Source organism: Lepisosteus platostomus, chromosome 7, assembly GCF_059453375.1.
Source record: "Lepisosteus platostomus isolate fLepPlt1 chromosome 7, fLepPlt1.hap1, whole genome shotgun sequence".
NCBI lineage: Eukaryota > Metazoa > Chordata > Actinopteri > Semionotiformes > Lepisosteidae > Lepisosteus > Lepisosteus platostomus.
In genome coordinates, this window is record NC_142617.1 from 33,037,731 (window position 1) to 33,050,332 (window position 12,602).

The 12,602-nt window shown below is 49.6% G+C and overlaps 1 protein-coding gene across 14 annotated transcripts in view; it reads left to right on the forward strand.

Moving 5' to 3' along the window:
* Positions 1-12,602, forward strand: part of LOC148658551 (ankyrin repeat and SAM domain-containing protein 1A-like) — a 133,045-nt gene that overhangs the window by 88,419 nt on the left and 32,024 nt on the right. For all 14 annotated transcript variants that reach the window (XR_015940099.1, XM_088639885.1, XM_088639891.1 and 11 more), the window contains 2 exons: positions 1,343-1,412; positions 9,021-9,160. Coding sequence is in view for 13 of the 14 variants with exons in the window: in XM_088639885.1 (XP_088496011.1) it covers positions 1,343-1,412; positions 9,021-9,160 (210 nt within the window). In the remaining variant the exon portion in view is untranslated. The remainder of the gene's footprint in view (positions 1-1,342; positions 1,413-9,020; positions 9,161-12,602) is intronic.

Genomic DNA, 12,602 nt, shown 5'->3' on the forward strand with positions numbered 1-12,602 from the left:
GACCTTTTTTGCTGAAAAACTGTCCTTTGTGTAGGCAGTGCATGCTGGGAGGAAGCAGGTGGGAGGGGTCTGCATGGGCTTCCTGTCCCTTTTCTGTGTTGTTGCCATCAGTGAGGAGCCAAAGAGGCCTGGGGTCAAACTCTGGGGGGCCTAGAGTTTGAGCACCGATTATATGTTTAGAGTTTATAAGATGTGATTACCTTTTGTTGTAAAGTTTAAAAAAATCAAGAAAACCACTAAAAATGCTGTTCAATCAAGAAAGGTAGAAAAGATTCAGTTGAATTACAGAATGGTGATTAAAGGCAAATGTTTCCGTTTACAACTATGTGGCACCTCTGGGCAGAACTGTAGATTGGGGGAGACAACTACAAAATCTTTAGGCCCATTTCGCCACAGTATTTGAGTGTTTATTGGGTATTAATTTAATTATGCCATCATTCCCCCATTACTAATTGCAAATAATCTCCCACACCAAAGAAACTGGCTGCCAAACTCTGCATTCCAGCTAGAGAATTGGTGTCCTCTCGTTTTCATCCCCTTTAATCCTGGCACAGGTCCTCATACTCTACTTAGCAACTTGAGCACAAATGAAAAACTTTGCCTTAAGAATATGTGCCTCTTGAGAAATGTATGATAGTTGTATGCTATTATTGACCTCGATATGAGCTGTATGTGGGTCCAGACAGCCGCCAGTCTGCACCACCTGATTTTCCCCACTGTGAGCTGCCAGTTCAGGACACTGAGGGTGGGTATACATTATAACTCCACTGCAGTGTCTACATTTGGGGGGGAAAAGGCAGAAGGTGTGTGACTGCTTCATTAAGGAGAGCTGCTTTTCTTTTCCCTGTGCTGTCTTCAGGACTGAACATCCTAAAGACAGGAGGGGTTTCAAAGGGTTTGGGCTCCTTTAACCTGTAGTCTGACCCTCCATGAAGCTGCAGTCTGAGTGATTTTATCCAAGCCTTCTGAGCACTTATTACACATTCTGCTGTGTCAAGAAAGTCAGATGAAAATTGGGCTGCAGACACAGGAAAAAATCCCGTTACATTGCACACGTGTGGTTAGATGCCTCATCTCCCAGGAGCCCTGAATGCTCAAGCACACCTAATGCGTTTTGAAATTACGTATTAATAAGGTGCTCTGAAATTGGGATGTGATGGGACAGAGTCGGCCTTTTTTCAGGATTTCTCCTAGGAAAGGTGAGACTGGCACTGTCTGACGGGGATCTGTGGGGTGAGTGTTGAGTCTGAGGTGGGGCCAGAGTGCCGCCCCGCGTGGGGGATGTCGTCTGATCTCTCTCTCTGCTATACCCCCCCATCCTCTCGTCCTTCCTCCTCCTCAGATTGAGAAGATCATGACCCTGATCGGGGCCGGGATCGAGTTCTCCAGGGAGCAGCAGCCCTTGGCCTCAGGTAAGATGCCTCGCTCGTAGGCGTTACTCTTGTACTGTTTCGTGTCAATTTGAAGGCATCTTCCAGCTACTCCTGCAGCCCTGAAGCAGGTCAACTCTTCAAACCTGAGATATCTCTCAACTCGCCTTTCTACTAGGGCCTCTGTCTGATCTATCAGACACTTTATCCTGCACTTTTTGTTTATTTTTATGTTTTCTTCAGCACTGCGTACAGCGTCCTTAAGGTTGGAAAGACACTTTATAAATGATATTTATTACTATAGAATGAATGCGCTAGAACGATAGATTTATTTAAATTTTGCAGTCAAGTTAAGAATATGTGGAAAAATTACACAGTTGTAAGAGTTTACCTTAAAATACCAAGGATTGATCAAACAAAGTCAATGCGTGCCTGTGCTTAATGTGTTTTTGATGATTTACCTTCTAAAACAATCTGGTATGTCTGCCCCCGGGGGGTAAGTTCTGAGTTATGGGGCAACTACCTTGGTCCTTCTGCAAGTATTTATTTTACAAAAGTCACTGGCAGAATCTGGGTTACGCAAGTCAATTAATTAATAAGTGCTGCTTTGCTTCGCTGGTACACTGGGTTCAGTTATGGACCTGGGGTGCACTTTGCATAGAATTTGTCTGTTATCCCCGTGTTCACAAAGGTTTCCTCCAGGTGCTCTGGTTTCCTCCTTCAGTCCACATACATACTGTTAATTAATTAATTGACTTCTGGTAAAACTGGCACAGACGCCCACACTACCATCAGAATCAGTCTGTCCTGCGATGGACTGGCATCCCATCCAGAGTGTATCCTGCTTAGTGTCTGTTGCTTGCTCGGATATCCCCCGGGACCCCGAATTGGATAAAGTGGATAGGAAATGAATGGATGGAAATGTTGATAAAGTAGTTAAGAATCAATTACATAACTGGGGACTAATTAATGAAGCCACGCTTAAAATCCAGCAGTGTGACGGTGCCCAGCTGTAATATTAACCTTCATTAGTTTGAAGACACTGTAAGCTTTTGTCCCAATACACTACAACAAAGCAGTTCCTTATTGAGGGTATAAACACAGGCCTCCATACAGCCCCCTTCTATAATTTTGCCTCACTGCTCTTCTAAACTTGCTTGCCACCTGACAGGGAACAAAAAAATCCTTTGCTTGACCCGCATGTCCCTGTCCAATATTAAATTATTTTTAAACGAGTTACCGGACCCTCCAGCCAATTTGTTTTTTTAGTTTGAAAGTTTGGTTGCTGTGAAGCACCAGCTCTTGTGCGTGTTGAACTGCTGACCCCAGCCAGACGCCCGTTATTGGATTAAACTCGCCAGGCGGACAGATGTTTCTGGAAACTGATGTGAGGAGGATGTTGTTTACCGAGGGACACAGGTTCGTCTGCGTCTCTCCTTCCTGTGACTCACGGCCCAGATCTCCCTGCTGACCTCTTTCCTCAGTTGTAGGGGTCACTACATGGGCGGATTAAGTCAGACCCATGCTGTTAGGCCAACACATGGAACCTTGGGCCACCACCTCCGTGTATCCATGTGCTAGATCACTTTTCCTTTACTTCTGTTACTTCAGCCAGAGTCAGCCAGGACCTGTCCTGTGAATCTCTACGCTCCCCCCCCAGAAATAGGAAAAGCAAGATGGCTCATCCACTAAAATCACTTGCAGTGTAGGTGGAGCCCCTGTAGTCTCGCTGTTGCTGCTGCAGTCTCTTGCCGTGAGATTAGAGAGGAGTTTATTGCCATATGTACACGTACAACGGGATGATCTCTTGGGACATACACGGTACAACAGGCAACACTGCACAATGTAGACAGTACATTGCAAACCAAATAAATAATAACAACAGGAACAAGAAATATGTAGTAGTGAGGGGAAAAAACCCATGGAAGACCATGCAAAAAGTGTGCAGTGCAGATGTGTGTTGAGTGAGGCATTGCAGTTAGCTGTTGAGGATGCGCGCTGCAGTAGCGTAGAAGCTGTTCTTGAGTCTAGTGGTCTTTGCTTTAACAGTGCGGTACCGCTTGCCCGAGCGCAGGGGGGAGAACAGTTTGTGGCCGGGATGGTTGGGATCCTGGATGATGGATTGGGTTGATTGTGACAGCGGATGGTGTGAATCTCATCGATTTGATGGTAAATTATATCCGATAATCCTCTGTGCCGTTGCCACAACCCTTTTTAGTGCGTCTCTGTCATGCGTGGCAGTATTGCTGAACCACACAGTGGCACCACTAGGGAGGACACTTTCTTTAGTGCTGTGGTAAAAGTTCACGAGGAGCCTCTTCCCCATACCGCATTTCTTTAATCACCTCAGAAAGTGCAAGTGCTGTTGTGCCTTTTTTCAAGATGGCGACGTCTCACGTGTAGCTCTCTCGTTTGACGTTAGCCCACGGGGGGGTGTCCCAGTCGGGGACGTACAGGGAGCCGGAGCTGGGTGAGCTCCAGTGTCTGCAGCCTGGCCTGAACCCACCATGCCCCCTTCGGGCTGCACGTTGACAGTGGGTGTGTGTGTCGCCACCTCAGTCTGCCCAGGCTGGCACAGGGGTCCTTAACGGACAGCCGAGTTGATCCGCCCAAGTTAAAAAAAAAAAATACTGGCGGCTACAAAATGAATATGAATGACCTCCTGCTTCTTTGCTCTCCGTTTATCGGTTCTTGTACCAAACAGCAGATGACCAGACAGACTGAGAAGCTGATCCCAGAAGACACAGTTATCTGGTATTTCTTACAGCAGAGTTCCCACATCAATGGGCTTGAGGTCCATTTTATTTCCAGTTGAGCTCACAGCTACACAGTTGCACTCGTAATTGACTTGCTTGCTCTTTTTAAAATTTCTGCTAAGGTTTATCTATAAGAAAGGACTTAATAGCTCTGCTTGAACAAAACCCTAGCTAGGGCTTTCAGTGCAAGGTGTCAGCTGTGCTCCTAGATGAGTCGATTATCTTATTTTTTTGTAGTGCTTCTTCTAAGTGTTTGTGTTAAGCTTGACCATACAGAGCAGCTATCCCAGAAAGATGGAACAGGAAGCGGCAAGGAGGAAGCTCTTTAGTGTTGCACAGATTTCTGAAGCCCACGGGTGAGGGAGTGTGCTGTAGTGATAACACGTGGAAATATGGGACTCAAGCAGGACAAGCAATTTGAAGATAATCCGAAAAAATATCCCGCTGTTGTTAACTGCTCAGCTATGTGGGCTGAGTAGCAGGGAGATAGTTGTAGGGGCAAGAACAGAATCCTAAGAGGCTGGAGATGCAGAATTGTAATCATTTGGTTAAGGAGGTTGTTAAAAGGGGGAGGGGAAGAGGCTGTTCAGGCAGTGACCTTCAGCCTGTGCTTTAACTCGATATGCAGTGAACGATCCTGCATCCTGCTCAGGCCCTACAGGCTGAAGACGAGCTGATAACTAACATCATCCTAATGCTAGGCAGGTAAAAAAAAAATGCATCAGGACAGATTTTGATTAATTGGATCCTGCAGTTGTGGAGTGTTGCCTCTGTTTGTAGTTCGCAGCTCATTTCAGTTGTGGCTCATGCGCTACATGTCAATGAGGGGAATTGCAAATAATTGTATCAAGTCAGATTTGCTGGGATGCAAAGGGTGAAGTTAAACAATGTTTTTTTTCTGGAGAACAGTCGGCACTTGTGGATTACAGTTATCTGCATGAGAAATAAATGTGCCTCAGTGTTTGGAATTTAATTTATATCCTCAGTGCCGTACTTTCGGATTAACTTCCAGAATATAATTAGTGCAATTTACCTTGGAGCAAAAGTTCAGCAACCTCAGATGGTGTCTGTTCTCGCTGTTTTTTGGAAAGATGGCTGGACTCCTTGACCCAGTTTTAAGGGCTGACAAAGTGACCCAACTTTCTGAGTTTCATTTCCTCTCCAGCTCCGTAATTAGGAGCCGAACCCCTCTGTGGGACGGGTGCCCCAGTTGCAAGGCTATAATTGGAGGGCTTGTGTATTTCTGTCGACTCCCGCAAAGCCAGAGCGTCAAGCGGCCGTGAGCTCCTCTTCTGGCGCCAACACACACCCCCGCCGGGCGCGGCCCGGGTCCGAACCGCTCACCAGGGTGACTTTAACGTTCAGAACGGGGTGCGTCCTCGCTGCACGCGGCCTCCAGCCCGAGAGTGCTCAGCAGTGACGTCTTGCCAAGGGCGTTTTAAAAAGGGCGTTGTAGCAGCCGGTTGGGTGATTGTTAGATTTATTCTGATTGCCGCTGTTATCGTCATTATAAAGACAAAGAATAGACTGTGACAGCTGCAGTTTCAGGCTTGGAAAACTGATGGCGCAGGAGAGATGCTTTTGTGGGTTTTTTTCTTGCCAGCGTAAAATGAAACACCGGTGGGTTTTGTTAAAATGACACACTCATCTTCATCGACCCCCCCCCACCAACACACACTATTCTTATTTCTGCCTTAATCGTTTTCATTAGGCAGTCGGGCCATGAGGGAAGTGGGGCGGGGGCCCCTTAGAGTGGAGAGTAATTACACACTCCTCGTTAGAGAATGTGTAGAAGACGGGCTGTGGCAGCCATTAATGTTGTGAGACGGCACGCTGTCTCTGGTGAGCACACGACGCCCCAAACCTCCCAGTGCCTCCCGTTTTCCTTTTCCAGAATTGATTTTAAATCAGTTCCAGACCCCCATAACCTTTAGTGTAAAGACTGTTCTCAGCATTTCCACTTGGTTTTCCCTTGTCATCCAGCTTGCTGTCCCTGTCGGTTCTGAAGAAGGCCTAAACGCCAGGTACAGCAGCGGACAACTTTTGGAGAAGTGACAGTTTTAAAATTGGGTGCCATTACTAGTTGTTTTGGTTTTTCTTCTAAATGCCCGCTGCAAATACTGTCCTTGAAAGCGGTAGATTAAGTGTTGCTTTTGGGGTGTTTTTTCCCCCTCAAAGATTGGAGAATCTGCTTTACAAAAGAATACTAGGCTAGGAAGCTAATCGCCTCTGTGCTTCGAGTCTGGAGTAGCGAGATAGCTACTCCTGTACCGCTTTTGCAGTCGTGTGTATGTGGAATGAGTTTGCTCATGCACTCCTGCACTGGAAGAGAACCTTGGAGCACAGTTCAGCTTGTGTGGTACGGAATGCAATGGACTTTTTTTTTTCTTTTACAAGGCAGGAGAGAAACTCTGCATGACCCACACTTACCAAGGACATCTTCCACGCTCCTCCACTGTGGTACAAAGTCAACGTCCCGAACCGAATAGTCACATATACCTCCCTTCTTGAGCAGGAGCCGTCCATCATCTTGCTTATTGACATTACACGCTGTCTTGGTTGCCTCTCTAAGCCTCTCTCGGTGTGTGGTGTCCTTTCTTCACTCACGGCTGTATTCTAATCAGTGCCGGGGAGAGGGAGCGGGAGAGAGAGAGAGCTCGATTGAGTAAGGGGGAGTGAGGAGAGGGGGAGGGACCTGAGGTCTGGAGCACAGAATAGCAGCTCTCTCCTTCAGACAATGAGGAGCAACCCTGCAGCGTCTGACAGAGAGAGAGTGAGGGAGAAAGTGAGGACGCAGAGCCAAAGATCAGAACTATCGCCCAGTTCGGACAAGAGTGCCTCTGGGGTCGCGTCTGCCTTGCACCAAGAAAAAAAAAGCCAACTCGCTCAGACCACCTGCACCGGGGGAGACGCAGTGAATCCCTGAGAGGGGAACACGCCGAGCCGCTGGCGTTGCGGGAGAGGGGCTCCTGAAGAGCAGGGTTCCGGCGGGGGCAGAGGGAGAGGAGAGCGGTCAGGTCCGGCCGCGCTGGCTGGGTCTCGGGGGGCGGGGGGGGGGTGTCAATGGAACAGCACAAAGGACGGGGCCACAATACGTGACCGAGGAGGCTTGTCGGCGCACTAGGGGAGCCCTGTGCCTCAACTGCCCAGCCAGAACGAGCCGACGGATTGCTGCTGCACGGCTCTGGCTTTGCTGGGAAGACCGACCGGTGACGGACTGCTGAGAGCCGGCAGGAGATCACCAAGGACAGTGAAGTGTGCTGCGGAGCTAACCAAAGCCAAGCAACAGAAAAAGCCAGATCATTTCCAAGCCTCCAGATCTGTCATTTTGTCACATTTGTCTCAGCTGATAAGGTTTTCATTTTTTGGGGGGGCGACCCACAAGCGGCAGGAGTTCCAGATAACTCGATCTTATTGATCACAGCTGCTGGATTGCTGGTTTGGAAATATTTAACACTTCATAGGAAGAAACAAAATGTCAATCGGAGTCGGGATGTAGCCGGGTGGGGATGTGTGGGCTTCCTCTCGGCTTTTAAAGCATCTGCGCTTGGGATCCATCTGTAACCAAGTCAAACGGACTGTGCGACGCAGCGCTAACAGTTCGGTACCTGTTATTCTAGAGCGAACGGAAGCAGGAGTCCTGGAGAAAATGCTGGGTTTTGCCCGAAACACGTGTTTGGATTCCTGAGGTGTATCTTTTCTTTTCATCCCGAGAGAGGAAGACTAGTGGTAAAGATCACCAGAGACCCAGTCGAGGATCTGAATGCTAAAAGATTTCATCGCTAGATGTGAGAAACAAACCTGTTCAGTCACCTGATGATTTCTGACACCCCCTTCCCTCAAGGCGCTCAGAAGCTTTTAAGTGTGTGGTTCTTGTTTTCGTTTTTGGGGGGGTTCAGCACGGCCGTACCCTTTCAGTGGTTAGCAGAAGGCGAGGTGAAGTGCGGAGCCTCTTTGTTGTTCCGACCTGCGCTATTCTCCTTGTTATCGCTGTTGTCATTAGTATTCTGAGGAACGTGCTCCTTCTGCGCTTGCTTTAGTCCAGCAGAATCCGGCCGGCACTTTGGTGAGGAGGCACCCTCCGCTTTCGGCTTGAGCAGCTACTCAGCGGAGTGAGAGAGGCAGGGGAGGAGCGGCGTCGTTATCTTAATTAGCTTGCTCCGGTTCCCAGCGACTCTCAGCCGCCGCCGAAAGCCCACCCAACAGCCTTACCTGAATCACTCCACAGGTAGAATCTAAAAACCGCCCCTTCCCCACCTGCATTCGAGCCTGGATCGTCGCAAATCCTCCTCTCGAGGACAAAAAATCAAACACTTGAGAAGGGACTTCGGAAACCGCGCTGATCTGTGTGAAGGGGAAAGACGCCTACAGCTCCAGTAACAAGAGCTGCGTTTGTGCACCAGAGCTGACGTGAAAACTTAAAAAAGTTGCTGGAAGTAGATTCCTCTGATCATTAATTGTTAACGAAGATGGTGGATTCTAAATCTGGCCTGCTCCTGCTTGAATAGTAAGGTCCATAAAAGATGGTAGTTTGGTTTGTTCCAGCAGAGTTACCGACCCACCAGGGAAACGGATCCAGGACTCAGGTGGTCTCCCTCTTCACTCGCTGTTGCTAGCCTGTGGGGGTGTGCTGAGACATCCCCCCGACCCCACCCCCACCCCCATCCCTTCTTCCATCGGAGAAGCCCATCCCTCGTGTGAAGTGTCTGGGCCCCCGCCTCGCTGTGGGAGCCCCCACCCCAGGCCTGGACGCTGTCTCCGCTGCCCTCCTGGTGTTTCTGCGCTCGGCTGAGCTGGCCGAGAATGATGTGGCAATGCCACGTCTCGTCCTCGGAGTGCCGCTGCTACCGCCTCAACGGCTTCTCCCTGCTGAAGCGTTTCCCTCTCTCCGTAGGCGGCGGGGGCAGCGGCGGCGGCGGCGCCGGGGGCTCGCGGGCCCTGGACCAGCCCGTGGGCGACTGGCTGGAGCACTTGGGGCTGCCGCAGTACGAGAGCAAGCTGCTGCTGAACGGCTTCGACGACCTGCGCTTCATGGTGAGTGCCCGACGCTTGACCACCTGTGTCACCCTCCTCTTTCCACAAACCTGTTTCACCTCCTCTTCCGTTATCCGCCTCGCTCCTTCGCGTGCAGACGCTTGGTTCAGCTCCAGCTCTCTTTCTGTCTGTCTTCTCCGCTGCCGTTTCCAAACGAGGCCATAAAGTTGGTGCAACATTGCAAAGTTTGAAAGGAGGGTGAGGGTTTTTTTTCCAGGGAGGCAGCAGGAAGTGACATTACCTCCTGTGACATCACTTCCGCCCAGGACAGCTTGTTCTTCTAAGCCATCTTTACTTGCCATAGACCTGTTGAAACATCGATTCTAAGTACTGTAATGCTTTTTAAAAAAGGACTCTCTGTTTATTTTGGGGAGCAGATTAGGCAGATTACAGACATCATTGCAATTATCTCTTTCGGGCTGGGCCTCTTATCCTCGTCGTACCAAAACCAGAATTATCTCTTGACTGAGAGCTAAACATGGTTCCTGCTGCTCTTGTAATAACAGTGCTTAGCTGAACATGATGTCATCAATCTCCTTCCCAAAATACAGCTGTTGTAGGTTTTTTTTGTGTTAATTTAAGATAAACAGTTGCAGATGTCTAGGTGGTGCTCTGTACCTAAAACAAGGTTATTTGTGGATTGATCTCTTCATGAATTAAATAAGTATAATAAATACTTTGTTGTACTACATTGCACAATGATGTATATTCTCAGGTTATTATATATATATATGTGTTTTCCACCTCCAGCAAAATGACCAATATATGAAGGGTACCAAAGAGTGCTTGTAGATCTGTGCACCTTCTAGCAGGTTGTGGGTCAGATTTCTGGGAAATTAAGAACACTGCATGTGTTTCTGTCAGCGCCAAGGTCTATAGAGCTAGAGGAACTAGAGGCAGACAGAGACAGAGGGTGCCGGTCCACTGCACCTGGACATCTCGTCCTCCTCAGCCTGGGGCAGTCCACTGTTGGACCCAGGGGTCCCCAGGTCCATTCTACGGGCTGTTTTCTTCCATCTTGCTCCCGAAGTCAGTTCGCGGACTGGCCTCTGCATTCCATTTGGCAGACGACGCCGTTAACTGCCATCCTAGCGTCCCTGTTCTACGAGGAAGTGGGCGTGGGCTTGGTTTGGTCAATGTGATGTGAGGAAGAGAGGAACGCTCTGTATGTGTTGCACTTCATGAAGAGGTGAATAAGTTTGATCCACATTCTGGGCTCCCATCCTTAAGAATCCAGCGAGCAGTAGAGACAGACAGTCAGATGTGTCTGCAGACGGATGTTAGTGTGTTCTTGAGGCACCTGCTGCCAGGCTGGAGCTAAATTCTCACACTACGCAGTAGCTCTCAGCCTGTTTTATGGTCAGATGAGACGGGAGACCGCACAGCTATAATCCATAATTGATTTTAAATCGGTTCCAGACCCCCACAACCTTTAGTGTAAAGACTGTTCTCAGCATTTCCATTTGGTTTTCCCTTGTCATCCAGCTTTCTGTCCCAGTCGGTTCTGAAGAAGGCCTAAACACCAGGTACAGCAGCGGACAACTTTTGGAGAAGTGACAGTTTTAAAATTGGGTGCCATTACTAGTTGTTTTGGTTTTTTTCTAAATGCCCGCTGCAAATACTGTCCTTGAAAGCAGTAGTTTGAGTGTTGCTTTTGGGGTGTTTTTTCCCCCTCAAAGATTGGAGAATCTGCTTTAGAAAAGAATACTAGGCTAGGAATCCAGTGAGCAGTAGAGACAGACAGTCAGATGTGTCAGCAGACGGATGTTAGTGTGTTCTTGAGGCAGCTGCTGCGAAGCTGGAGCTAAATTCTCACACTACGCAGTAGCTCTCAGCCTGTTTTCTGGTCAGATGAGACGGGAGACCGCAAAGCTGTCCTGAGTAAGAGATCCCACAAAGCGATGCCCTTTCCCCCCCCACTGCCTTACCGCATAGCAGACTGAGAGACGCGCGTTCTGTGAGGACCTCTCCAATCTCTAGGCAATAAAGCCGACACTCTGTTTTAAAGGTCACCGACCAATAGTTATCTCTCCAAGGCCCGCTTGTCTCGCGCTGGTGCTGTTCTTCCAAAACGTGCTTAAGGTCTGTCAGGATAAGAGCTAGAGGCTGGAACTCAGGCCTCCTCATTGCAGCTCCTGGTAGGATCATTTCCACGTGTTTCCAAGGATTCTGCCAACGGGCAGCCGAGAAAACGTCGCTCTCCGCAAAAGAGGGCGTGACCTCCACCCATTGGGGTCACTTTCACTTGGGGGCTCTGATGCTCAGGGGATCAGCCTCCTAGCCCGTAGCGGAGAAGAGGCAACACTCAGAATGTGTGGCTCTTGACGAACGAGTGAATAACCTTGATTCACACAATGGGTTCCAATCCCTCAGAATCCGGCAATCAATAGAGCCAGGTGCTCTGATCTCTAGATAGATGGATGTTAGCGTGTTCATCAGCCGCCCGCTGCTCAGCTGGAGGTGCTTACATGCACACAGATGGAAACGCTTGCACTAGCTGTGTGTGTTTCATAGCACCAGGAAACCAACTGGTAGGGTAGCTGGTGATGTCTAGGTGTTGGTGAGCTGAGCATATTCCAAAACCAGCTGTCTTCCCCCCCCCACCCAGCCTGTCCCTCATTTGAAGCGGAGAGCCAGCCGAATGGGCCTTCCCCAGCCGGCGCCGATCGGTAAACAGTGCTAAGCCTCTAACAGAAGGCTGTCACTGCAGAAAGAGATGGCCGAAAACCAACAACAGGTCCTCTTCCGCGAGCTAATTCCAATAGAGGAGCAATCCAGGGCTGAAGAGGGCCCGTCTCCTTGGCCTCTGACCGCGGCCGGTGTGAGCCGGTGCTCCTCTGCCTTGTCGTTGGAGTTGAGAGCCATTTTGATCAGCTTGCTGGCAGGAGCTGCTCTCTGCCTCTGTGGCTTGCGGCCCCCGGTGTGCTCATTGTGTTTAGGTTTTCTGCTAAATCATCAGGGCTGTGCTGTGCCACGCTCTCGGTAATGAGGATTGATGTGAGCGGCGGGGGGGGGGGCGAGCTGACCGCGAGAGGCTGCGGGGAGCAGAGCTCCTATAAATCACTGGAGGAGAGGCGGGCAGCGCGCTCTGTCACCGGGCACTGTGGTAGCTGATCTCGTCGGCTCGGGGGGGGGCGATCGCAGCAAAACTGGGCACGACTCATGGAGCGCCGCGCATACTTGCTGCAGTGTGCCCGGGAGTCTGCATCCATTCCAGTGCTGCCATGTTTGTGCCTGCTCTCTTTTGTGCTTGGTGTTGTGCTGCACCACATATTTTGTCTTCTGAGCCAGAGATGGTGATTTGGCCAGCACAACCGCTTTGTGTCTTTTGAAGGCCTGTTAGGGACTGGAACTGGGGGGGGGGGGGAAACCTAATGCATAATGTACGCCCCTGCCTTGTTTTTCCACATTTTTCTGTGTCCTCTCCACTAATCCAGTAAAT